The following is a 27,926-nucleotide window of genomic DNA, read 5'->3' on the forward strand; positions in this document are numbered from 1 at the left end:
AGGTAACGTTGCACTTATAAAGCGCTTTTGTAGTCTCATTGACCACGCTTTACAATACTTGCCACAAACAAAAACACAAAACAAATGTGATGACTTTAGTTTTAAATTTAAAAAAATAAAAAATAAAATAAAGCAATCACATTTTACTTGTTATTTTATCATCAAATCTTCAGATATAAATTGGAAGCTGTATATGTAGGTACACCTTTCTTATCTCTCTTGGCTCTACTCTGTGATAAGTTTGGTGAAACCTGTAAAACCTTGTGTAGGTTATGTCTGTGAGGATATTCACAAGAGGTGTGCAATGTCAACTCCACACAGGAAATCTCTGGGTGTAGTTAACACTTCTACTAATTTACCAGCTTCAAAGTAAAACCATATCTCAGGGAATGTAGTGAAACCTCTGAAATGTTTGATGAAAGAAATGGCAACAACTAAATCTGAATCTCAAGGAAAAAACAGTTGACAAATAAGCTAGCGCGATAAATGATGGACCTGATGCTTCTCACCTCATGTTTTAGCTCTGCTATCTGGTCTTTGAGGTCGTGGATGTACTGGCTCGAGTCTGTGTGGTTCAGGTGGCCTTGGACCTTTCCTTCTTCTTTCTGTTGGTAAAGGAGATGAGTTTTTTAAAAAAGGGCTACAGCACTCACAGGTAGTTTTCCTACAGAGGGAGGTGACAGAATATTTTTGGTTCACGTAAACACATTGGCAGAGACAAAGTGGTTAAACTTGGCACTACACGGCAAACGAGGAACACACTTAAAAGTCTGGAATCTTGGAAATTTCATTGACACGTCCAAATGAAAACCCAATGATATTCATTGTTGTGAGCTTCTGCACATTCAGTACAAACAGTGTCAGACGCTAGAGCGCCACTTCTAAAAAAGCAGCATGACGAAGTACCCTGCATGTACGGTGGGAGAGTAAAGTGACAGATGTCAGAGGAAACACAAGACAGTGTCATTGGTGCTTGATTTCCTCCTGGGGCCCTGGGGATGAGGCTGGTTGTTAGCTTTAACAGTTAAACAGCCCATGTGATGTTTACCTTCCTCAGCAAAGACATCTGCAAGCACTGGAGACAAACAAACTCTCTTTCAAACCTCAATCACACACACCCCTTGAACCTGCCAGTTCTACTGTGAGACCCGTGCACAGAGGAGTTCAAACCACAGGCTGCAGCACAGAAGCACTGAGACAAAAAAGGGAAGGTACGCAGCACACAGCAGGGGTCGGGTGTCGAGGTAGAGAGGCCGACCGAGTGCTTTCTGGCTCACCAACACCCCAAAATATAGATGGAGTTTTTTATTCCTGTGGCAAGGGGGGTGACTTTAGTGGGTCCCAGTGGGCCTTTTTTCACAAGAAGAGGTATAAACAAGTGAGATTATCCCAAGAATCTGTTGTTTTTGAGGTTACATTGCTCCAAAACAGTGCAACGACGAGGGGCAGGCAGTTAATAAGACTTCCTCATGTTCAGCTGCGTGAATCACCAGGTGTCAGACTGCAGCTGAGGACGTCTCGCACAAAAAAAAAAGAAAAAAAAAAAAATGTTTTCCTCATGTTCCTGCAGCCTCAAAGCCTGTTCAACTTTGTTTAGTCGCAGTTTGGTAACAGTTCCATAAAAACAGTAAGAGAAACAGTCCACTGTTTATAACGACGTAGTACAAACCGTATTGGAGGTTTAATTTCTTTACTGTACTGACAACAGTGAACCGAGCGTCTAATAATCTGGCACAACATTCGTCACAAACGTCATCATGTGGAGCGAGTGAGTTCAATCACAGCTCATAAGACAAGTTTTCATGAAATGCACCAGAATCATCAGACAGTATCTGCCGTTTCAGTCAGCACAAAGTGTTTTTACACGCCGTGCGTCTCCATTGTTGTGGCGATGACGTTTGCTTTATTCTCGATCTGCAAAGACAATTGTGAAGGATGTGTGAAAAGTCACAGCTGTAGTGTGAAATGATGATTAATGTTACATTTGTCATTATTAAACTTTCTCTTTATCACTTAGCTGTTTCTCAGTAAAGAGCAGATATGATAAAAAAAAAAAAATCTAACATTATTTCCCCTAGTGCAATGATAACATTTTAAGCTGACCACAGATGTGTCATTACAGTTTGCTTTTTTCCACCTCTGAGCATATTTAACACGTGTGAGGCTAAGGAGACATAGAGAGACAGAATAAACATGATAATGTCCCTTTACAGGCTAAAACATTTAGTATAAATCTCTGAGCATGTAATAGAAACCTCAAAATAAACCATGCATGTCACCTTTGGTAGAGTCTCTGCTTCAAGATGAGAAACCACTTCCTATCACCCCAGAGACAGTGGCGCTGTGGCGTTAAACAGAGGCCATGACTGTGGTAGTGAAAGAATCCTACATAAACCTCTCTAGACATCTCAGTTTCACCAACAATGTCTTCCACTGTCACTCGGTCTTTGTTATCATGAATTTGTATCTGTTCATTAAACTCCTGCAGCATTGTCTGTGTAGTTACTGAAGGATGATAAGGTACACATGTTCCTTCATGTTTACAGTGACTTCTGCTTCACCCACATCTTCCACTGTATTCAGTATTCAGACTAAAAGGCAATTTGATGCCACAGTCACCTCTGACTAGTCACATTAAAACTGAGCTGCACATCATTGTCATCATCAATATGTGTCATCTTCTCTGACGAGGAAGCCAAGAAACTTTTTTTTTTTATAACCGAGACAGAATGTCCACTCACAACTTAAAGAGAAGAGATCATTCAACTCAGATGGATGTTGAATTTCAAACCCTGCTCCAAACCTGTAAGACGCATCTGCAACACATTTCCTAAATACTATAGGAAAGTAAAATGCAAAATAAAGTGCTTTTCATTGACACACCCAACTGTGTTCATTACACAGATTCTAAAACGTATGAGGGTGGCAGTGGTAAAGTTTTGGTGTTGCATGTTTTTTGCTCTATCACTTAGTAACAAAACCTCAGACCACACTGCGTGATTGTGTATGCCTGTGAAGGGGAAGAGGGGGAGGTTTTCTTGTAGGTGTCATACTTATAAATAGTCTGGGCCTACAGCTTAGACTATCTCAAACACCTTACACTCAGGAGTACACTTACAAAAGGTAAAAAAAAGCCTGCTCCACTGGCCCAAAGTAACAACTGTTTCCAACAGAGTGGTCTGTGTCTCTGTCAAGTCAAAGGTGACCCATGTTTTTGGTTGGACACTCAGGTCAAGCAACTGATATTTACACCAAATCAGTGGCACCAAACTTATGTTTTGCCCCTGACTTTACCATTTAACACACACACACACACACACACGTGTGTGTGTGTGCACCACTGTGTGTGTGTGTATATATATATATATATATATATATATATATACATATATATATATATATCATCTGTTTATGCAGCAGCCTCCTCTTTATGGGTATCCACAGGAAGACCTACTGTGTACAACTACAATATAGTAGGTTAACTATTTATTACATGTTTATTTACTAGACAACAGATTATGACATTTGTAATGGGTTTGAAACATTTTGCACGCTGCTTGTGTTCTTGGTGTAGCTCATGCTATGTTTGCTTGGTGAGCACCTCCAACTAAACCCTAAACCTCTACATCACTGTAGCGTCTTCTCTGCCATCCAATCAGAGTGTATGGACAACACTGAGGAACGGAAACATTGAGACTATACAGTACATAAAAAAACTTGAGTATAACCAATTTAAAAGTTAATAATAATAATGTAATAATGTAATATCACTAAAATGTAATAAATGTCAAATGTAATGTAATAATTAATCGTACAGTAATTGTATTATCTTTAAGTTGTGGAAATGTTGGGTATCTTATCTTATGTATAATTAAAAATAAGAATTCTGCATCGACTACAAAATGCAAATTAAATACAACATAAGTGATTACACCTGTGGTTTTAAGCCTAATTGCATCTACAAGGTCGATAAAATAACCTGGGAACATCACAGCTTCTTCAGTTTTGGCCTGGGTTGTGTCTAATGCACCACGGCTCCACGTGGTGAGGAACTGCCTGAACAAGCAAGAAACTGGCCTGTGAGACTTCATAAAGATGGGAGAGGGTACAAGAGCATCAGTAGGCTGCTGAACATGAGCTGAAACACAGTTGCAGCAGTGGTTAGGAGGTTAAAGAAGGCGCAGTGGATGTCCTTGAAAAATGACACAGTGCACAATTCGTTATTTATGCCACCGTGTCTCAAAAAACTACAGTTAAGTGCTTCTGACCTAAAAAAGGATTATCTGTGGAAATTGGTGTTTCAGTGACCGATAAGCCAGTGAAAACTGCAAGATAAAACTTTGTGAAAGATCACGATAAGAGGCCCGATGAATGTTGGCAGCATATTCTTTGGTCAAATCACTTCAGAATAAATTCAGATCAGATTAGATAGGTGGGAGTGCGCTGGTATAGAGCTGCATGAGTGCAAAAGGTGTAGGGGTGATGACATTTACAGATGGTGATATGAATGCAGGTTTGTGAACCCAAGTGCTGGATGAAAAGATGACTCCCAGTCTGGAGAAGCTCAGCAGAAGAGACATTTTCCAACATGACAATGATCCCAAACACACTGTAAAAATCACACAAGAGTTGGTAAAGAAGGAAGAAGTGAAAACTGTGACCTGGCCAAATATGTCTGTGATTTGACTCCAATAAAACATCTCTGGAGCATTTAAAGTGTAAGATAGAGCTAAAACCTCCTCCAGCAAAGAGCAGCTGAAAAGAATCATCTGTGGAAAAGGACAGAACATCTCTCCACAGATTTGTGTTTGACTGGTATCATCCATGCACAGGAGGATCAAATCTGTCACTACAGGCAGACATACAAAATATTAAAAAAATAAAAGAATGGAATCTCACTAATGAAAGGTGCGGTGACTGGACCTTTCATTGTCGTTTAATTAGTCTAATAACCAAAAAAGGCAAGAAGCCAAATAAGTGACACTCATGTGTTGCCTTACAAAACCAAAGACGCTTTTTGCTGCAGGCTCAGATCTGTAGGGGGAAGACGTGGCAAGTGCGCTGGCTATTTAGGCCTCTAGTGTGAACCAGGGTGACAGTCTAATGCAACTTTACAGTTCTTTTGCTCTTTTACAAAGAATGGGGAACATGTGCAGTGTCCGATTCTGCAAAGTCGATACAGTCTGTCCACACGCTGGTACGTTCTGACTGGTTTCAGTTAATACAATCTTGTGTTTTTTTCATACGTAATCAATTTGTAGAGAGTCTTTTCCACTGAACAATGCTAATGAGTCAATACGCTTAACGAGTTTGCTAAAATCATGGAAAATTCCAAAGTATTGATACACTAGAAGCAGATATGTGGGCTCAGTAGCAACCCAGACAAGGAACACAGTCATTTGTGAGAAAAGAAAAGGTTTCTTGACTCATCTGAAAACATGAATTTATCCAACTTGCTTAGAACTGCTCACAATACTAGAATAACTCCAAAAAACGTAATGACACTATTTCTGAAAACATGTAGTATTTATAGTCCTGAAAAAACAGAACTCGACAACAATATCACACATCTAGCTTCTGTGACGTCACCAGTTTACAACCAACAAACCAATTACCAAGAACAAAAGCAACAAAGACTGTGAAATACACACAGGCTGGATGTCTGTACAAGTCAAGTTTTTAAAATCCCAATCTTGATTTCATGATAGAAACAAGCAACAACACACACATACTTTAAAACAAGTTAAAGTATTAAAGATTCACATTTATCCCCCACAGCCTATATGAACCAGTTGAGGATTGTTTTTTTTTTTATCCGTTATCAATCATGACTGTTGAGTGTTGGTGCTGTAAGAACAGGCCTGTATTTGTTTTGGTCACCCTTGTTGTGTGTAACGTTACATTTGTTTGGGGATAAATACTGGTTTCTTCACTCTGATTCGTTGAGACGTGCTCATACAAGGAAGTTTATATGCAAGTGCCGTGACTGAAAGAGTCTTAACCCACAAATCCAAAATATTTAACATGTGGCTAAAAAATTAAAATGGACAAATTATTTCCAGTCCTGAAATACAATAAACTGGAAAAAATAAGACGATACATCCTTTGTCAATCAGATTTAAGTTTTGGAATATGTTTGGAAAAATGGGCAGATTTGTGCTTTTACTGTAATCTGTAAATCAAGATGACACATATCTGCACTCTGTACCCTTCACAGTGTCAGGGGTTGAGTTTCAAATGTAGAGCGTTTCTCTGTAACACTATACATTCATGACTAACCAAGCAACAGTTAGAAAAAACACATAACTCAGCTATCATAAAGACTGTGTGGGTGTGGTTTGATCAGATCTGACACTGCACTGTCTCCATGGCAACATGTGCAAACACGATATCGACTGCTATCAGAATCAGATGCTTATATTGTGAGTTCAGGCTAAACCACATGTACAGAAACCTGTCGTGTGAAATAACCTCTAGCATTTCCACTTCAGCAGATCTTTCTATACAGTGCATCCCTCAGACCTACACACTAACCTCATCGATACAACACTGCAGAGGCGTACACAGACAGCTGCAGACGCAATGGACACTTAGTTGTTATCGTACTTCTTTCTAGTCCACTTGGAGGAGCACATGCACTCTTGATCTGTGCGTGCAAATACAACACATTGGAGGACACACAGAGATGTCTGCACAAGCCTTCTGATGATGAAATGTATGTCACATGCTCGCTTGCGGACCCTTGCATACTTGCAGATGATGAAAACAAACTGACCAACCAAACCTTCTTCCTCCCATCAAGTAAAATAAGAATCTACAGTGAGTCAGTTTGGTCACTACACACACTCCTGTGCAGGATACTTCTCTCTCTGTCTGAGGGAAGTTCACAGCGGCAAGAGGAAGTGTGTGAACCCTTTGGACTGGCCTGGTTTTCTGCAGTGACTGTTCGTAAATTGTGATCTGATTTAAATCTAAGTCCCATGTGCACCATGATTTGTGTATGGCAGACTTGTGAACAGGGACGTTAACCAGCTCCAATCATTCCTTTAAGGCTGTTACTCTGAGGTTATGTACTGATCATTTTAACTGGACGTTCACTTATAGGGAGAGAAGCTGCAGAACTAAACCATCTCCATTTATAGATAGTTTGTCTGGACTGATTAATATCGAAACTTTTTTGCTCTTTTCAGCAACAATTTAACCTCTCGGTTTCATAAAATCAACATGATTGATTCTAAATCCTCTTCTGAGCTCTCTCTTGCAAGGCCTGGTTCACATCAGCAGATGTGCGTTGTGAACAGCAAACACAAAATGTTGAAGTGTTTTGTTACAAGTCAAAGTAGCTCAAACCCACACCTCCTATCTGGTTTCATTGACTGGGCTCTGGGTCTGATAACTCTGGACTGACTCCAGTTAGCTTTAGTTAAAGCTGAGGGGTTCACATATTTCACCAGCTTACACTGTGACAATAGAACAATAGATTTGTGTATTGCTAATAGTAATATAAATTAAGCACAAAAAGTAAGGAAATTTGTGTTTGGTAGATTATTTCTTTGTTGTAACAATGCTTCTTGGCAATAAATCTTATACTGTTGGAAAGCCTTTTTATTTCCCTTTTAAATGGCGCCACATTTGTAAGGAACATGCATTTGTGGGATGAGCAGCAGAGCTGAGTATGTGGGTTGCGCCCATGAAAGATTTACCAAATCTTCTCTGCCAATGCCAAACAGCTTTTTTTGCTGTTGCTATTGACTCTTGTTTTGAGCTTCTGTGGGGGTATAAATGGGGGTAATTTGAGAGGCTTCTCTTTCTTCCTCCTGCCACTGTAAATATGTTAAATGTGGGTTGGAGTCAAGGAAACCCAACACTTGATGCAGAGGCAGGGGTGTCAAAGAGACAAAGTGGGGTGTGTGTTGGGACTTTACCTCTATCTCAAGCTCTGAGATCTGTTGCTGGAGTTCAGCCATAGCAGCAATGTTGTCAGCTTCCCTCAGCCTCACTGCCATCACCTCTTCTTTACTCTACAGAAAAACAAACCGCACAAAACTCTCAGGCAAAAGCAGCAAAAGACATTATTTCAACAAGAGCTCTACCCAAGCCCACGAGAGGCTGAATGCTTAGTGTAAAATTATGCATTGTACAACATTTGTTTATTTTCTATTTCTGGATGTGTAAATCTTGAAGGGGGGAATTCCTGAGAGGTGGGGGGTGTTAACAGAGTGTTAAAAGAAATCTAGCAGCATCAGATGCATCAGCACTGAGATATTATCACAAGTCGCTTCCTCCTTATGGATCTGGATACTGACTCATCAGGACCAGATTTTATAACTGGTTTTTACAGCTGAATATGAGTCAGGGGATGAAGAGTTCACATAATCTGGTCCTATTTTTCTAACCAGTAAAAAAAAAACCATATATTGTATTGTCCAGATTGACAAACTTTGAGAGTTCTGTGGTTACACTTCAGAGATCATGCCACAACAGAGCTGTGGTGCTCTGCCACAGTGGTCATGGTGTTTTGCTGTAGACCAGCAACAAACTCGCACATGTACCTTGCATTCAATCTCAGCCTGTCGCCGCTTGATCTCTTGCAGTTGCACATGCAGATCTTTGTTTTGCAACGTCAGTGCTTGCACGCGCTCCATGTGACAGCGGCTCTCCTGCTCCGCCCGTCGCAGCTGGTTGCTGTGAATCTGATTCTGTGTGAGCAAACATGTGACATTCAAGAAAGATTTAAAAATATTTTTCAACTTTGACATTTGCAAAATTTTCAGATATATCCAAACACAGAAGTGGTGACAACACTGCTTCACACTCTGAATTATTGGCAGATGACTGCTGCCCTCTGAAGGCCACTGTGTGACAATACAGGGAGAGAATCCACTTAATTCTAGCTTTTACTGATTTTTACTGTGCATCCACCTTCATTACTCATGTCTCCAATATACCTTTAATTTTCTATGGCTGACTGCATTATGAGGACATAGATGCTGCTAATTTGAAAATACAGGACAGACATTAATCTAAAGAACAAATGAGCCTGCTGAGGTTAATGTGGGTAGAAAGCTGATGTGACCTCTGACCTGCGTCTCCAGCTCCAGACTCCTCTGCCGTGTTTCTCTGAGCTCCGCCTGGACCTCAGCCTCCCGCAGCCTCACACTCATCAGCTCGTCCTGTAGCTCGCTCAGAGTGTTCTTCTTGGGGCTGTCCTTCCAGCGACCAGTGGTGCGGGCCAAGTGACGCTGAGGAGGGGTGTTGGTAAAGTCAATTTTTATTTATATAGCTCCAAATCTCAACAGATGTTATCTCAGGGCATTTTCATATAGAGCAGCATATTCAACAATTCCCACCATGAGCAAGCCTTTCCATCACTCATTAAATTAACAGATTGCCATAAAAGCTTTCCTTTTTTTCCCCTTTTCCATTTCACAGACTCTTGTAATTTGCACTTGGTCTTGTGTTCAGAAATGTGGGCGCTCACCTGCCAGTGATCTTCCAGGTCTCTGACCTGCTGTCTCAGCTCTTTCAGGCCAGTCAGAGCTTCAGCTTCCCTTAGCTTCACCCCAATCAGCTCCTCTTGTAGCCGCGCCACATTGGTGTCATCTGGTAGCGACGTGTTCCTCTAAGGAAGACGCGTTAAGAAAGGCATGTTTTAAAACTGCAGCAGTGATGTAGCCATTTCACATAATGACAACATGTGCTGTGATACAGAGTTTAAGGCAACTCACCTTTTCCATATCAAGGATCTTGTCTTGCATCTCCTTGAGAGCACACTGGGACTCTGCCTCCTTCAGTCGGGCCTGCACCAGCTCTCTCTCCAGCTGCAGGACGGACTCCTCAGAGTAGCGAGGAGCTCCTTTCTATAACCAACGGGACAGGTGAGTGAGCACAGACAGCACAGCAGGGCAGCAAATATCGAAACCTGTTTGTCCACCATATCAACATTTAATGAAAAACAAGATATTCAAGGTCCAGAGTCCCAAAATAATTCAGCAAATTCCACATGTATGTATGTCTATAGGTATAATGTACAATACACCTCAGAGTCTCTTCACACAGAGTTGAGCTGGTATCAACCATTTTGTCTTTCACTTTCACATAAATGATTCATGACCGCTCAGTGTTAAGCAAGACAGCAAATTATGTAAAACACGGTAATGCCTGCACATTACCATCTGGAATCCAACCATCAATAATTCAAAATGTTAGGTCAAGAGATATGTTGTGAACAGGATGCAGAGTGTGAAATCTACCAGCCTGCGAGACAACTGCTTACAAATTCATTCACTCATGACTGTTATGGTGGCTAAGAGTCTGGCTCTCCATGTCCCAATCTGAATTCATGCATGCCAAAACATATCATTACCCAAAGCCGATGAGCTAGGTGAGAAAAGCTCTTGTCTGCCGCTGCTTGGATTTTGTTGCTAGGCAATGTGTGCCAGCACGGTAGGGGAGACAGACAACCGTGACACATCCCGACTCTGGTGAAAACACGTTCCTGGGGCGGCCCGGTAGTCGAGTGGTTAGGGCGCATACCATTTGGGCGCAAAGACGCTCTTAGCAGGCGGGCACCGGTTCGACTCCCGATCGGTCCGACTGCATGTCTCTACCCCCTTTCCTGTCAGTCTCCACTGAACTATAATAAAGGCATAAAAGCCCAAAAAATAATAACTTAAAAAAAACAAAACACGTTCTTACTGGTCTGGCTGTCAGTGCGCCACATAACTGTAAAATGGTCAGCCTGAGGTTTCTGGCACTTTGATATAACAAACCGATCTGGGAAACATCCCAGTCTGAATGTCACAGCTCCTGTCGCAGACTAGGCAGGATCTGAGGATAAGCCTTGGCTGTTGTCACCACTGCAACCTGCCAACTGGGGACTCCGTGCCCCTGCTTACCGCTTGTGGCTGCTGCTGCTGGAGCTGCCTGATGGTTTTCTGGGCCTGCTCCAGCTGAGCACTGGCCTCCTCGCTCTGCTGTTTGACTGTGGCCAGCTCCCGCTTGACCAGGTAGTTCTCCTCTGCTTCCTGAGCTCGAGTCACTTGTCCCTTGGGACATAACCAACCAAGGAGGGAGTGAAGTGAATATGAGCAGAGGTGAAACGAGTGGGTGGAATGGGTGGGTAATTCAGAGGAGAAGACGAGGGATGGATTTCGTAAGGACATGCTTGTTTTAATTCTAGTCACGTGTGATTTACATTTTGATTCATTAGCTTTCTTCAGGATGAGTCTCTAACTTTGTCTGACATGCCACACTGTGGTATTACATGCACATATTTAAAGCTGTTATCAGCTGGTATAATCTGGTTTAGTTCTTAATTCAGATTGATTGATAGATTCTGCATTTTTACTGTGTCCTCCATTGCGCTAATCATAAGCATGCAATGCTAAGAGAGGTAGAAAGAAGAGGGAAGGTGCAACATAAGTAATAAAGGCGGAGAGAAAATGAGGAATATACCTGGATCAATCTATCTGCCAAGGAAGCACTTTCCTACAAAACAGAAATATCAACAAGAGACAGCAGAGAGAAAGAGACAATCCAGAGGACAGATTAAAGCACACAAAAGAACATTTGATTGTTTTAGAGAAGAAATGCAATGTTCATTTTCCCTCTTGAACTATTTGTTTACAGACTGTAGAATGATGTTTACATTTAGGGGTAGAAAAGGAACATTGCATGCAGATGCGGTGAAAAGGTGCAAATGAGCTGGTGACAAAGTGAAGAATTGAGGCGGTGCTGATATCACAGTAACAGGTTTCAGACAGGAAACAGCACGGGACAGCTCTAGCTAAAGCTGAGAGTTAAGTATGGTACAACAACAGCACATTAGCAGTGTTAAGGAGCTATGTGCTGTTTAACTGAGCAGAAGCGTGAGACTTTGAAGTGGTTCATCGAAGCTTTTGAGCAGTTTCAGTTAGTGAGGAGTTAAAGAGGTCTTGAGAGTTAAATGACAGTCGCTTCAGAGAGCAGCAGCCTCCATCTGGTTTACCATGGACTCGTTTAGACCACAGTGTTTCTCCCTGCAGACAAACGTGGTGTAGCAGACACCCTTGCTATCCATGGCAGCCCTCATGCATGGTGCCTTTACCTGGCAGCAGTAGTGCCCATTCAGAGAGACACAAAAAGGTACAGAATGATACAAACAGTGCAACTTGGCATGCAGTGCTTTGTATCGACTTGAACAGCATCAAGCTGCCACGTTCACATTCCACACAGGCTTGTTAACAGTCTTAGCTGCAGTTAGTGGTGTCTGGTGAATTTTATATTTCACTACATGAAGTTATTCGAGCCACCCACAACGTCGCCATGACACCAACGCAACTTCAAGTACAAATCTGGCGTCTGTTTCTGATAGTAACTACATCTACAATCAGAAAATTCACCGTAACAGTAAACAATGGTTTATCATGTCAACTTTCAGCTAACACAGCCCAGTTAGTGAAAGATCAGACTCCATCAGCAAGAGGAGATGCATGATGTATGAGCATACACAGCTGGATGGGTTAATGTAATGTTGATGAGCAGGGAGCAGTGGGAGTGTTTTGTGTGGTGACGGAGCACCTGTGACAAACACAGACGCACTCACTTTCTCAAGTGTGTCTATCCTCTGCTTCAGGAGCCTGTTCTCTGTCCGCAGCCTCTGCACAACGAGGAAGAGCAAAATCATGTCAACACAATGCATCGTCAGTACAGCACGGTTCAGCCTTCTGGACATTTCTGTATCACAGTTCACACTTAACATAATCAACGACCTCCATTCACCTTTATCTCCACCTGCTCCTCCATCTCTTTCGTTTTGATTGTAGTGTATTCTTTCTCTAACCTGAAAATAAATTAACAGAGAATTGTTGAAGACAACATCAGTGTCGCTCATCAAATCAGAATTTGTCTAGTGTGGGCTGAGGTACTGAAAAACAAAGCAGTAATAAAAACAGGAAAGAATCATAAAATATTTCAAAGAAATTTCTTGGAAAATCTTTATATTGTAAGAAAAATAGAAGCAGAGCTCAATTCTTAAATGTTCAATGAATTAACTGCATTTAAATACCAGTGTAGCCTAGAAAGGCTTGCAAAAATCTGAAATTTGTCCACGAGCAAGCATAGAATTCAACGCATGAAGAATAAACTTTACCCAATAATATTTACATGGGCTTTACTTAGCTTTCCCCACAAAATAGGAATAAAAAGATTTCTCTATAATTAGCACCAAATTCATAGTTAACATTTTACAGTTTTACATTTCTAGTAACATTTTTTTCCTAAACATCATATTACAAATAATAACAAATAGGTTTTGTAGCTCTAATTAATGTATTTTACAGAATCTGTAAAATACAACAAAGGTCTACATTTCCTTGATCATGTGTAAAAAATAAATGCCTGAACAAAAAGGGAGAGTGCTGTGAGGACATGGCAGCTGTGCCTACTTTTTCATCTTCTTGGCATTGTACTTGACTTGATAAGCAGCCTGGATGACCTTATCTGGTCCGCTGTCAAACTGGTGTGGGACGACTTTCTGAAAGTGCTGGAGGTCAGGGAGGAAACAGAGGCAGCGTAAGTCCCACACACCCAAAGACTTTCAAACAACTATGCAAACTCAGGTCTTAGTCAGGTGTTTCTCTGGCAACAAAGCACTTTTTCAAATGTCACATGTGCACAGGTACAAGTTGGGAGGATTCATGTATCAATTAGCTGGGTGTGGTGGAGGTCCCTCCCTCGAGGCTGCTGCACATTTTGCACAAGAAATCTGATCTGCTTGAATGACAAGTTACGTGGAGGTTATGGAGATATTAACCTGTAACATTCCCTCCATGTCGAGCTGGATGAGTTCAGCCTGATTCATCTGGAGGATGGCCAGTCCCACACGGAAAACTATCTCCAGACCCTGAGGAGAGAGATCACCAGTCGTCACTGAGGATTCATGTTTAGAAAACACTCCTGTGATAGACAGTGTTCTGTGAAATGGGTTTTAAAATGACCTGAGAATTAAACATGTGTTAAAACTGGTCTGAAGGAAGTGGTGAAACCATTCACAGTAACTATTAAGCATGAGCTGCAATGTTTCTGTTTTCTCCAACAGGTGGCGCTAATAGATAACCTATCTACAACAGTCAACTATATTTAACTTGTAGTGTAAATGTGTTCATTCTTTAAGCAGTAGGATAACTGTTAACCTCACATCTTTTCTACTACTCATTTATCTCAGGGTTTATTCTTTCTTTGCGTTTCTCTTTAGCCACAGTGACAAACAGTAAATGCAACAGCAAGATAAGATTCAACTGATAGATCACAAACATTAGAAACAAGCAAAAGTAAAAAAAGTGCAACTGTCAAATAAATAGTCATGAGAGCATTTCCTGTAGAGAGTGAACACAGGAGTATGATGCCAGCTAAATAAACAGAATAACAAATATGAAGAGATACAAATTCTTCATAGACTGTTACTTGAAAGTAGACACAGGATATCATTCAAAGCAGGTGACATCCCCTGAGAACAGCCACAGTTCCTTTTAACTCACCTCACACATGAAGATATCAAAGATTCTTGTGGCAAAGGGCAGAGGGAAGGAGGTGAGGAAGATGGTGAGGAACCAAGAAGAGGCATACATGGAGGTGTGAAAGCTCTGAGCCTGGAAGTGCATGTGCAGCTCTGGCAGCTGCTCCTGTGAGGGAAGACAGAAATCACACAGATTCACGCCTTTACTACTGTACATGACAACATTTTGTAAACTGTTAAAATACCTCCAAGCAACCTTTCACTAGTAGTGTGAGGTGTCTACCTGGATCATGCACTCAAACTGGTACATGCAGAGTCCCAGCTCGGCCATGCTGGGTTTGAAGAGCTCCCGTAACCTGTAGTCTTGCATCAACTTCACAAACACACAGAACGCCTCTTCCTCAGGCATCTAGAAAAATAACAGCATGAAATCAAACCTCAAACTCTGACTTGTTGTTCAGTCAAACTATGTGCTGGAAGCTGGTGAATCAGCGTGTTTGTGTACATGTGGTGAAGACGGATTACCTGCATGAGTAGCAGTCCTACAATGAATGCACTCCCTTGACAATAGCCAACCTCCCGGTCCACCAGAGAATATGCCTGAGGTAAGAAGAATTAGTTCTGGATGAGTCTCAGTGATGGCCACAGGAGCACAAGTTTCCACTGCAGAATTACTCCATTTCAACTTTTTACCAGTTACAAGAGACTTACCTTCATTACATTGAATAGCACTTCCTGGCCCAAGCTGTCCTTCTCCTTGAAGAATTCATGTTCGGGATATGTGCGGGCGATGTCTCTGCGAATCAGCTTCTCGCAGGGTGACGTCATCTTCAGGAGTTCTGAGTATTGATCCTTGATGGGCATATTTTGGGCGTTGCACAGCAACTGCCACACTATTGCCCGAAAGTGGTGGGGAATCCCTTTTCTGACAAGATCCTACAGTAAAGATGAAAAGATTACTGATGTTAATCTAGTTGAATTTTAAAAACATTCATGAAAATTTAAAGAGGAATCTGGATGTGGTCTTTGTCTGTTTCTGAAAGTGGACAATAATGTGAATAAGAGAAAGTGTAAAAGAAAACACCGACCTCATGTGGAGACAAATAACACTTGTGTTTCTGGCAAGAGGGGAGAACCCTGGGCATGCTTTGCCCAGTAGTATTTATTTTCTCATTTTAACACAGTGTGTATCTCATAATGATACGATTTCCACTGCCAAATACAACCTTGTCCATGAGGCACTTTGTGCTGTGATTTGTTCCCTTATATCACTGCTGATACAATTTGATTAAGCAATTTCCTGTGCTGACAGGGATCACTGGTTTTTCCTGCTATGACGGGAGTGTGCATGGCTCTGTGTGTGTGTGTGCATCTGGTCAGTCCAGGGTGCATCTGGAGCAGAGGTCCACCCACACAGGCTTTCAGCAGGGGACCCCCCCAACCCCCCTCACCAGAGGTTAGACAAGACAAACCGAGCTTTGTCCTGGAACAATGCACTGTCACATATCTTGACTATTTGTGAACAAAAGCTGCTTGATAAAAATCATAAATCTAGCATTTAATAAGGTATCCAGTAAACCAATTGGATTTCTCTTGAACTAAATAAGAAACACTGAAAACATGAACACATCAGGGGTTTTGCTGACAAGCAAAGAAAACTCAAGGTTCCTTCCTTTATACAACTGAAACTGGGTTTCTCTGTAAACCAAAGGGAAGAAAATATCAAATCTGCGGAGGCCCCAGCGGTTATGATTAATATTCCAGGCTGATTACACGCATCTAGTCATTACTACTTCTGTTAAATTACAGAGTAACACCCATGCATGTTCACTGGTCCTTTGCAACACTTCCCTATTTACACACGCAGTGACAAGAAACGGGTTCAGGCAACAGCAGTTCCATGTCCACACATGTTTTTGTATGTGAAGGGATTACAAACACTGGGCTTAAAGGAAGTGATTCTAATCTGATACACTTTCTGTCAAATTAAGAGATGTACGAGACGCTCTGGATTCCACCATTGTGTCATTTCTTTGGCAAAGTGAGTGCATGAACTTGGGGGCCACAGCTTCTATAGGAGCACTGAGGGGAGTTCAAACATCAACAGTCTTTCTCCAACATTGCATACTCGACCTTTAAATAGTGACAGACGAAGAGAACGTCATAATTACAGGTGCTCAGCACACAGTCCGAGTCTCACCTAGGGTTGTGTTGTGCTGATGGACAATGATCTTGGTGATCGACCAATTCCAAGACGATATTTGGCTTGTTTCACATTAATGTATTCACTTATTAATTTGTAGAATTCATTTCATATTAAATTTGATCTGCTCTGCTATAGTTTAACATGGATAACCACATATAACCACACGCACGCACTCTCCAGCTGACTGTCACTGACGTGCTGTTTGTTGTTTGTAGGTGCTGTGCCGTGATTAAACAGAGCAGAGGAGATTGATAGACACACAGCTGCTGCTTTTCATGGTTGTACAAAGAACTTTGGGACAGTCAATGAGAGAGAGAGAGAGAGCTGTTTCTATGTGCCTCTTCCTGCTGATTTTGAGTGATTATTGTGAATGCTCTGATTATTACATGTAAAGAATTTATGCTTTATTTGCCACATTTTTTAACATAGCCATAAAATGTTTTTGTCATGTTTCCGTCATCACTCAGGGTAATCGAGAAAGAGTGAAAGTGGCAAGCAAAACTCCACGTGTCCTCTTTTTCTCTCTCACTCACTGAACATCTAGACTCAAACGCAGCCGCAGCAGCAGCAGCAGCAGCAGCAGCAGCAGAGACAACGTCTAGCCTTCAAACTCTGCCATTGCATAAAGCAGTTGAACATCAGGAAACTACAGTTTCCCTGCTGAGTCACTGCCATGACCTGTAGCTGTTATCAGGTGGTCCAACACAATGCTGAACAGGGTTTTTTGGGTTTTGTGGCCGCTGTGTTTACTCAAATTTCCACTGTGCATATGCAGTTTAAATCTGACAGTGACTGAACAGAGGGTTATCACGAGACTTCAGAGAGTAACTGTAGAAACAAGGATCCTAAAATTAGCTTCAAATGTCAAGAACTAAAATAACAAGTACGAGGACAACACCACAGGGTCACTTAGGACAAAGATAGCCTTAGAAATTATTTCTGGACCAAGTAAACATTCAAACAGATATGGCCATTGTTGCATTCAGGACAGAGCTTCATACAAATGCCTGTGAAACACGTGCATCACAAGACAGACGGAGTAGCCTAGATTTTAACTTTCCTATATAGTTTCAAGCCATTTCGCTGTCTCTTTTCTTTGGGGCCTGGGATATTGATATTCTTATCAAATGGGAAATGATCAAAAATGCAAACAAAAATAAATGTCTAAATAATACAGTATACAATTATAGCACCACTGCCTCCACCTCCTCTCCAGCAGCCGGGTCAAATGTGTCTCTGTAAGCTCTTAATATAGCCGTGTTTCAGTAAGCTCTTAAGCAGGTCTGCACAAGACTTGGCTGTCACTTCACAGGTAGTCATGTGCACCGGTCTCACCTTGAGCTGCTTCTCCTTCTTCTTGCGCACCTCCTCCCACTCATTGACAATTCGTCCCCACAAGATCCACGAGTCCTCCTCCAGGTGGGAGAGATTGGAGGAGGCAGAGGAGCTGGACACCAGGGAGGAGCCACTGTTCCGCCTGGAGCCATTCATGGAGCGCAGTGACTTGCTGTCTGTCTCCAACAGCCTGTGGTGAAGTTAAGAGGTTGAACGTACTGGTAATATTTCAAAAGCTGTGCTCAGACACTACAACATTTTTATCTTGAGGTCCACTGCCAAGAAATGTTTGCTTCAATTGTCAAAATCTAATTCATACGTCTCCTCTCAGCTGACACTATTCAACAACTGGCAGAAATAAACACAATTAGATCCTTGACAAAAAAATTGAATGAAACTTACATGAATGTCTCATTCAGACACTATTTTGGTAAAGTGTTTTTCACTAGCTTTTACTTGAGTATAATACAGATTGTAAATAGTTTTGACCTTTTACCAACTACAACATAGTGATGAAATATGTTTCAGTATTATGGTCCCTGTTGGTGCTTTGAAATCTCTTTACCAGTATAAATATAGGTCAAAATCAAGCAGCGCAACAACAGGCAGATTAGACAGTCTGGAGATTATTATATCAAAGTAGCATTTCATTGGACAAATGTGTGCAGCACTAATGCAAAGCTATTGCAACAAAAAGAGTCCTCGTTGGAGCATCACAGTGACCGAATAACCACTGATTTTGGCTAGCGACCATTGTGGACTGCTTCTTGAGTCAGTGCAATTTGCATGCTGTGATTTAGACAAACAGACAAATCACATCCAGTATCACAAATCAAAGCCGCCCACATTTCTAGGGCAGTACTAAAAATGAAAGAGTTTTGCAGTTTTATGACTGTTAAAAACAGTGACTGGCAAATAATTCCCATCACCAGATGAGTCTAAAAATTCACACCTGATTCAAGAATTGGCCTGAGACTGAATGAACTGAACTACTGGTAAAACTGAAAAACATCTGGCCCAGTTATGTAGTGTTTATAACAGCAGCCATGGTGTGATCATAAACAGTGAATTTAGCTCCATTCTTAATTGCCGCAAGCCCTAAAATCCTCTTATTCAAATTGTCACAATAACTAGCAGGTTAATACTGACATTAAAAACAATACTCTTGTACTCAGATTGAAAGAATGTACAAAAGGGATGTAAAAGCACTTCGACTAAGGACAAGAGTTGGCACTCATTTAAATTCTGCTGGCAGCTGCTTCAGTGGACAAAAAAAAGCCCTTCCACTGGAGGTTAGTGAAATAGCTCCTGACTCATTATGTCTATTTCATGATGAGTGTTTTCATCCATGGTCAGCATATGAAGTGGCTTTCTGTGGATGAAAACTCGAGCACTGTGTTTTTTCAGTAGGTTAATCTTGCACTGTATCAGTCTTATCAGTTTGTCACTGGGGTTGCCGACAGAGTGACCTGATCAAGGATCAGAGTGCAGAGAAAAGAAGCAGAAACTCCCAACCTGCGCTGCGCAGAGGGGCTCATGACAGACAGACAAAGGCTCAGACACCTGATCTCGGAAAAAGGCCGAGGCCTCTCCACTGGAGCCTGTGATGTCACAGAACACGCTCCCAGAATGGCTAGGGTTACAGCCAAATTTGGGTCGTGTGGGAGGGAGTGAAATGGCTGGTTAGAAAGACTACACTGCGAGAGACCTTCTTCACTTGTATTTAGTTTTCACATGGAGCTAAAACATAAATAAAATCTTCTTTTAACAGGAACTGTTGGTTTTTCAAACCCTTTGTCAGCCTGTCACAAATGGTTATACTCAGTGCAGTACCAGCCTGTGCTACATGAACCTGAACAATGCTTACAGCTCTGCTAATAATTCACCAGTAGTCAAACACAAGTCTGAAGCTTGAAGAACACAAAATAAAAAAAACTGAAGAAAATTAGTTAGTCAGAAATATTTGCAGTGATTACAAGGAAGTTTTGAATACATTTTGAACTCAGACAAAAAGCCAAACAATTAGAGGCACATTCTCTTTAAAGAGTGTAATCAAGACAATTTGTAGTTGATTACAGCAGCAGAAGAAGCCACAAAAATACTACAAATCTTACCAAGAAAAACTCATGATGTACTCCTCATGTCTCTGGTTTCTATGAATTCTGGCGTACAGGCATGTCTGATTTACAGATTGTAGCAGTGTGTGCCTTCCTTGTCTGTGAGACGCTACTCAATGCTTGTGCTTTTTATCTGCTCTGTAGGGTACAAAGGCCTCGCCAAGCACACAAACACTTGGCGAGCAAGTACAGGATGCATCACAGTATCTGTAATACACACATAAAGTTCTCCCTCCTGTTGTTTCACCTCTCTTGTAAACACCTTGATGCCACAACGTGAAAAGATTTGTGTGTTTGGTGATGATTAGTTTGTTGCAGCAGGGTGGTTTGAAAAGAAAAGAAGCAAAGCGTGGAAGCAGAGAAATGTGTCTTTTGAAAGGGCCCAGCTGTGGCTCTATGTGTTCGGGTGGAGACAGGGGTCAAAGGGCAGATTAACTATGAGCCCTTTAACACTATGACTTCTGTTCACCAGATGGGCATCTGCTCAGACCTTCGTTATAAAACCTTTTCATTCTGATCCTCCCTATTCAGGAAAAACATCACAGCAAGTGGCACTTGGTATACTGGGTATGGCTGCTGTGGGCGCACCGATGAATCATCGACCTCTGCATTCAACAGAGCTTTGTTGTCCTCTTCAATGGCGTTACCTTTGACAATCCCAATTCTCAACTGCATGCTTGGTTTCCATGCTGACACAGAGTGCACCAGCCATGGATGAGAGTCGCAACAGAGAAAGAATTTCACAAAGTTGGCAAGACAGTAGTGCTGTGTCATCCTCTAACGGTACTTAAATCTGACAAGGACAGCACACTGTTTACTTCTCAATTTTCACAACAGACTCTTACTTGATCCAGTGTTAAGATAAACCATCTACAACTAAGCTTGCTGTGATGTGATATTTTAGAGCTGGTCTTGGGCCTGGAGCACAAAGTAGATTTACTGAGTTACCTGATCAACTTTGATGAAGAACCTGCTCAAAAATAATTGCTCCCATTCAAAATGCAGCACTGAGAGCCAGCTGTTGTTTAACAGACATCGCCCATTACTGTTTAGCCAGTGGATGAGTCAGTCACACACGGGGCTACAGCCTTCAAGTTAAAACTGACAAACTTTACATTTGAGAAGTGAAACGATGTGAGAAGAAAACAATGACAAATAGTGGCCAAATCATCGAAGAACGACACTGAAACCACAGACTCCTCCAGAACCCAACAAGCGAGACGGTTACATTACATTTTCTTCCATCTATATTTCACTCTTAGTATTCTCCACTTAGCTTGTTGGTATGACACACCCTGTTGGACACCACTCTCGTGTCTGTGTGTATGTCTGATCAGGAGTGGGTGGCAGTCAGTTAGAGTAGTGCAGGTGTGTCGGGGAAACAAGGCAAGATCACAAGGTATACAATAATTCAAATGCAAACTTGAGAATTTGAATAAAAATGTAAGAAACCAATATTCAATATTGGTAAAAAAAATGTGTACTGTGTTAGTATGTGAGTAATTATTTTAGTAATATCTATTTTATATAACGAATAATCAAAACCTGTGGATATTACTGTAACTTGCACCACGGGTCAGCAGCAACTGTACTTCCTGAGGAAGTTTAATTTGTTTGTGCTGTGTAGGAAGCTAATGACACCCTGCAACTTTTCTGATGACATTAATCTGTCTGGTGCTGACAAGAACAAGCTACACAGCATGATGAGTGTCCAGCTGTATCATAGGTCCTAACCTGTTTCACATTTTTAAGCAGGAGGGGTGAAGGTCCATCCTCCTGTACAGTCTGAGCTTCTTCCCTCTGAACCACTGAGGGTCAGGTTAGGGTTAACCCTAACCCTTATAATGTATATTATTTTGCTACCCATCCGCAAGAAGAATTTTTTTCAGGAGGAATTCAGAGTTTCTGAGTGTTGTTTTTTGACATCATGTTAATACATTTTTTTTTACTGACAAGCAAACTTACATTATTGTTGGCTGGACCGCAATAATGGAGCGGGTGTTTCCCCATTGCCCCCTCTTTCAAAATGAACGGTTTCTATTAGGTTATCAGGGGGTGTCTTAGCCACTTCCTGTAGAACAGAGTGGCTAGCTCTTTCTTTCTTTCCCTCCGCAGGCACACCTCTATGTCTTTTATTCACTTGACCACACAGCAGCTGACATAGATGTGAATGAGCGTCTAACTCTATCTTTGAGTGATCCTTTTACAAAACAGCCGAAATCATAGCACAGCTGTTCTTTTAAGTCGGGGTGGGCAGTCATTTTTTGGGCAATAATTCCATAATCGCTTTTCATCATCTTGTTATTCATATTGTGCTGTAGTGGTTGGTTGTGTAGATTTACCAAGGAAGCAGGTGATGAGTGACTATGGTGAATGCTGCTAATATTTTAGCCTTCTGCTAACCATAGCCAAAGGGTCACGGGTGTGACTGTGTGACTTGTGTTACGTATGTGTATGAAGCATGTGCATATGCCCACGTGAGGAGAGCTGCAGGAGGCTGTATTTTCAAATGATGGCGTTTTTTTGTTTTTGTTTCTGCCTAACCCAGCTTTAACTAATGTGTGTGGTAATTTTGTCAGACAACATCACACTTATTAAAAAAAAAAAAAAATCAGGATTTTAGCAGCAACACAGAGGCAGCTTGTAAGCGACTTGGCTTAACAAACAGTCATTACATGAAAATGTTATTTAGGTTATTTTGTCATCTAGCAACACTGAGCGACTTTTTGAGCCAGCATTAGCTGCTGTTCACAGCAGTATTCAACTACGTCCTCAATTTCACACATCGACTATACACAGCCCAGCCATATACTATGTTTTGATCTAGTCTTGTTGTTCAGTGTGTCTGCTAACCAGGGTAGCCTCAAATATTTCACAACATAGATCACCTAAGCAACCAGAAGAAATATTATGCACTCTTCACACAGATTGAGACTTACTTTTTACTCACTATTACATTTGTAATGTTTTAAATGGTAAAAAGAAACAGCTCTTTTGATGGTTTTCCACTCACCCAGACTTATTATCTATCCTAGTAAGTACAATACACATAGCGAACTAGCCTTTGAACAAAGTCTGCCTATACCACACTCAACCACTGTTAAGTTGATGGACAGGAGAGGCTTCTGACCCGGACTGCTTACCTGTTCTGCTCCTCGAGCTTGGCGAGCAGTTCCACATCATCAGGACTGAGCTGCCCCGGCGAGGACGGTGAGAGGGCAGGCGAGGACAGCGAAGTAGAGGAAGAGGTAGCAGTGGTCTGCAGGGATGTGGGCGTGGCCACCTGGCTAGCCATCTGACTGACCGTGTGGGACACCGAGTTCTTCACCCATGAGAGAGTAGAACTCAGCTTACCAGCAACCTTGTCTGTCGCCACCTGCAGAGGACGGAGGATACCTCTTAATTCAATAATAATATACTAGCAATAAAACTTAGGCTTTGCAGGTGTATGCCTCCGACCAACCAGCCAAGTTGCAGGAAATATGGTCACAGGCTCTCCTGTTCCTGAGTTACAGTGTTCAACAATGGCCACGAGTGCTGCTTCATAATTTTATTCTAATAGAGATTTGAATAAAATTGTGTTATAATTTGTGTATGAATTATTGAGTTAAAGTCAAAAACATGTTTTGTGAGGCCACAGTGACCTTGATCTTTGACCTTTAACCCTCATTTTCCAATCAATTCACGTCTGAATCCAAGTGAACGTTTGTGTCCAATTTGAAGTGTTTCACTCAAGACGCTACTGAGATATCACCCTCATGAGAATGGGATGGACGGCAAACTCAAAAACACGATGTCTCAGGCCACAGCTGTTGCCGGTGCAGAGGCATGAAAAGTTCCACCATTCTTATCTAGCAGCTCCTGAACATCATTAGATCTCAACACGAGGGCTACGTTATCACAATCTCTATCTATCTATCAAATCATATGTGACATTTAAAGTTTTATTGAGGAAGAGCCCTTTGTGCCTAACAAACCACAACAACAAAACACCATGATGAATCCGAGCGCATTTTGTTATAATGTTGCTCGTGTTAACTGACACACAAGTCTATATTTCATGGTATACTACACTCTACTAACAGCATGAAAAATGACCAACATACTCTGTGCACAGTAACAGCCAGTTTATCATCATTTAATTCCTAATGCATAATAATGTAGGATATTTCGCTTCTAAATAAGGAAAAGTCAAAAACTTAACACCTACTAAACGCTTAAAAAGATACCTGCAGGGAATCTTCTACATAGTCCTACCTGCTATTCCAAATGCTCCAAACTCTCTGGCTTTCAGATGCTAACATACTCCATGAGGAAACCCAGTTTGCATTCATTAAGAGAACAGTTCTATCAAGTTTAAACGTCAGCAGCACTTAGCTGAAAGTAATCCACACCTCTGAACCTTGACCGATTTAATGACACACTGCCTTGCAGTCATATGCTGATCATACTGTCAGGAGGGGTCAAAGTGCTGCACTAGAGATAGGCCTTCTTTAAGTCTCCTGCTGAAGTCAGTGTACAACAGGAAGTGAAGCTCTTTACTCAGCAGAAAGAAATTCACCTCACACCTGAGAAAAAAAACACAATTAGTCTTGCCTTCAGTTCCACCCCAACAGGAAGTCTGGATACTGCAACCAGGCAGGAAACCAATCATTTCATGCGTCTTACTCTGTATAAAAAACGATGATTCATTTTTCTGTGTGTATCAGGTCTACAGAGGGCCGAGGACATAAAGGAAAAGGAGCGAACAAAAGGAGGTGGAGGAAAAGACTGTGGTAAATGTGGTGACAGGAATGCGTTACAGTACAGACTGAAAACATGCTAGCTATGCTTTTTTGCCGACACACTGATAGTGTTTTGACACATGCACTGCAACCAAACTGTATGTGAGAGCACAAATGTTCAGATCAGTTAGACTGGTCATTAAACAGACTTTACCCCATGAGCTCCCGAGCACAAAGTCCACTTAATGTCCGATTGGGCTGATGTGTGAATAGAGCATGTCATTGTCCGGAGAATTCACAGCGAGTGTGGTTGTTGATGACGTCCCAATTATTTCTCCTGCACGCTCTCCCCCGCCACCAACCCTCGCCTAAGCTAAAGGGAGTAGTTCTAGGAGGAGACAACCAACAAAGACAATCTCCTGTTGTGTGTAACATATGTGAAAGGACAACATCGGACGCTGTCCAGAGTTCATATAAGAAAAGGTCTTTAGTGACTTCACTAATACCACACAACACAGAGATGGACTATAATTCAACATTATCGTAAATTGTCTTTAATAACATTTTCTGTATGAAATAATGTGCGGTAACATGAGCATAGCTTAACAAAGATAAATCAGGCTGCAGTGACTGGTGACCAATAATTCCTTGTCATTACACAGCAAAACTTTAAGTTCAAATCATTTAAAATTAACACAACTTTACAAGAGGAGATGCATCTCTGCAAGTGAAAAAGTCAGGAAGTCATGTAGATGATGTTGATGATGAATCTTTGATAGAGATGTTTCAATTTCCTCTCAATTTAATAGAATAGTAAAGACCTTTATTATTCCTACTTTTCAAAAGAGACCATCTTTCAATGGGATCACACCAGTTGCAACAGCCCTCAACATGTCAACGTCCCCACCCTTGAGTTCTCAGTAGTTAGGGACGACATATTTGTGTAGGCTAACCTAGAAGTTTGACGGTCTAGTGTTATATCACGGACAATCTTACTCTGGTATATTATCTACTTTTCAGATGATTCTACATTTACACTTCGGTGAAGTTTCATGACTGTATCTTGCACAGTTGTGACGTTATCAGGGTGACAAAATCTGTCCACAGACCGAACAGACATATGTCACAGACACCTGCCAATGTCTTCAAAACCACCTCTGTTGCAGTTCCCACAACAGTAGGTGTCTTCAGGACCACATTTTGCCATAAATGGAGAGTAACAGAAGTCGGCACATATATTTGGTTGGTAATTGGTATATATTTACTGACCTTCATCAACAATATGACATTAGAGCTAAACTAACAGTTCCCCATCCCATAGCTCCCACAGGGTGACTGCATTAGATCAACATGGCGCCGTGACACCTAAACTAAAGACGGCAACATTCACCTTACACCAAAAACATAAAAAGAGCAATAAAGGGCTACATAATAAGAGCACCAGCACAAATACACGTAGATTTGTTTAAAAGTATAAACCCTTTAAAAATGTATCGAATTTTCTTTCAGTTAATCATTTTCTTGTTTAATATATCAACAGTTCAAAAGAAGAAAGGTTATTGAAAGTTTGGCTGGGCACAGAAGCAGTAGTTATTAACCACAGGTTACTGTAATTGTATTTCTCAGAAAAAACACAACTGAAAATTAAAGTTTCTGTGTGATTACCCATTGCCGTGCAGACCACTGTCAAGACTTTCATTTCTTCATGTAACAGACACTCACACACCTAATAAGTAGATCTTAAAATGCAGGGTTGCAGTTACCCACTCACACTGTCATTAACGCAAATAACAGGATCAACACCAGTAACAGACATATTCTTATCCTGCATAGAAAAACACTATCACTATCTAATGACTGTGTGCAATGCAAACTCTTGCTCGTTCAGATGTTAGTCAGCACATTTTTGCACCCTGACAGCCAGCAATGTAGAGCTTACAGACAATTTATTAATCCATTCAGTGAGAGTATAGCACAAGGAGGTGACAGTGTTAACGCTGTGACTAATGTGACGTCAAATCTTCTCTACAACCACATTAATCCAATTGGAGATAACTGCAATGAACTAACAGAATATCAAAAATCAATGACATACTCTGTGTGGAAAGAATCAGCTATGTAGCTATGTTATGAACAATTACAAAAGCTGTTGATCCTGAAGGATTGTACTCCTCAATTGAAACCTTACAATCATGGTTCTTTTCACTCTCCCCAACTCTTTTAGCACCACCGAGTCGGGCTAGCTTTGTGTCTGCTCTTCCCCTTTGAAAGCAAAGAAGAGACTGTAAGAGCACGAGGTTTCTTCAGAGACTGACTGCTAATGCAGGATATCATGCAGAACTAACCAGGGAGAGAAACAAGGGCCCATGGAGGCTAAACATTATGCGTCACCAAGTGAATTTAGGCCTGGACGTTGCCTTGTTTGTGTTGATGTACCTCATTAATTGATTTCCTTTATTTTAGAAGATTAAAAAAAATTCTAGTTTGCCTCATTGCATTTTTTTAAGCTGACCAAAAACGACCTGGATACCAAGTTCAAGCAGCAAAACATGAGCAGGCTAAAAATTTAATCAACTCAGTCAGGACAGGGGAAGGCCATGCTTAAAAAAATGCCAGTGTCCAGGTGGCTTTAGAAGATACTGCTTCTCGCCAGCTCAGCCAAGTGAAGCAAGACTTCCCTATAAATCCTGGATACAGATTGTTTCTGCTTTTGTTTGCCAACGGACTCAAAGGGGCCCTGAGATGCAGTGTGCATAGATAATGAAACCCACAGCAAGGCAAGAAGAAAGCCTCAGCGAAACAACTTCAGGATGATTGGGGAACTGAGAAAGACCAAAGGCAGAACAGAGAAGCGTTTCCTTTCCCCTAATTCAAAATGCAAAAACACCCACGGTGCGGTAAAACAGAGCAGTCAAAAAAACAAACAAAAAAAAAAAAAAAAAACACATAAGATGGACAAATATAAAACCACAAGTTCCCATCTAAAAAATTTTTTACAGTCATCATCCAAGGTGAAAATCTATCTCGCCTTCCTCTATTTTACTTGT

At 41.3% G+C, this 27,926-nt stretch overlaps 1 protein-coding gene across 6 annotated transcripts in view; it reads right to left on the reverse strand.

Moving 5' to 3' along the window:
* evi5b (ecotropic viral integration site 5b) overlaps window positions 1–27,926 on the reverse strand; it is a 37,259-nt gene that overhangs the window by 5,156 nt on the left and 4,177 nt on the right. For 2 of the 6 annotated variants that reach the window (XM_071487260.1, XM_071487259.1), the window contains exons 2-19: window positions 23,299–23,531; window positions 18,039–18,228; window positions 15,209–15,433; window positions 15,023–15,097; window positions 14,781–14,906; window positions 14,520–14,663; window positions 13,796–13,885; window positions 13,428–13,525; window positions 12,763–12,823; window positions 12,587–12,640; window positions 11,458–11,490; window positions 10,899–11,048; window positions 9,729–9,860; window positions 9,482–9,622; window positions 9,084–9,242; window positions 8,553–8,699; window positions 7,926–8,021; window positions 510–605 (exon numbers count right to left, since the gene is read on the reverse strand). In XM_071487260.1, the coding sequence (XP_071343361.1) occupies window positions 510–605; window positions 7,926–8,021; window positions 8,553–8,699; window positions 9,084–9,242; window positions 9,482–9,622; window positions 9,729–9,860; window positions 10,899–11,048; window positions 11,458–11,490; window positions 12,587–12,640; window positions 12,763–12,823; window positions 13,428–13,525; window positions 13,796–13,885; window positions 14,520–14,663; window positions 14,781–14,906; window positions 15,023–15,097; window positions 15,209–15,433; window positions 18,039–18,228; window positions 23,299–23,450 (2,169 nt within the window). In that variant the 5' untranslated portion in view covers window positions 23,451–23,531. Of the gene's footprint in view, window positions 1–509; window positions 606–7,925; window positions 8,022–8,552; window positions 8,700–9,083; window positions 9,243–9,481; window positions 9,623–9,728; window positions 9,861–10,898; window positions 11,049–11,457; window positions 11,491–12,586; window positions 12,641–12,762; window positions 12,824–13,427; window positions 13,526–13,795; window positions 13,886–14,519; window positions 14,664–14,780; window positions 14,907–15,022; window positions 15,098–15,208; window positions 15,434–18,038; window positions 18,229–20,152; window positions 20,474–23,298; window positions 23,532–27,926 lie in introns of those variants that run through there. The other 4 variants (XM_071487262.1, XM_071487261.1, XM_071487264.1 and 1 more) reach the window with 4 other exon arrangements.

This window comes from Trachinotus anak, unplaced genomic scaffold (genome assembly GCF_046630095.1).
Source record: "Trachinotus anak isolate AG129_WGS33_773 ecotype Australia unplaced genomic scaffold, CSIRO_AGI_Tana_v1 ptg000010l, whole genome shotgun sequence".
NCBI classification, from domain to species: domain Eukaryota; kingdom Metazoa; phylum Chordata; class Actinopteri; order Carangiformes; family Carangidae; genus Trachinotus; species Trachinotus anak.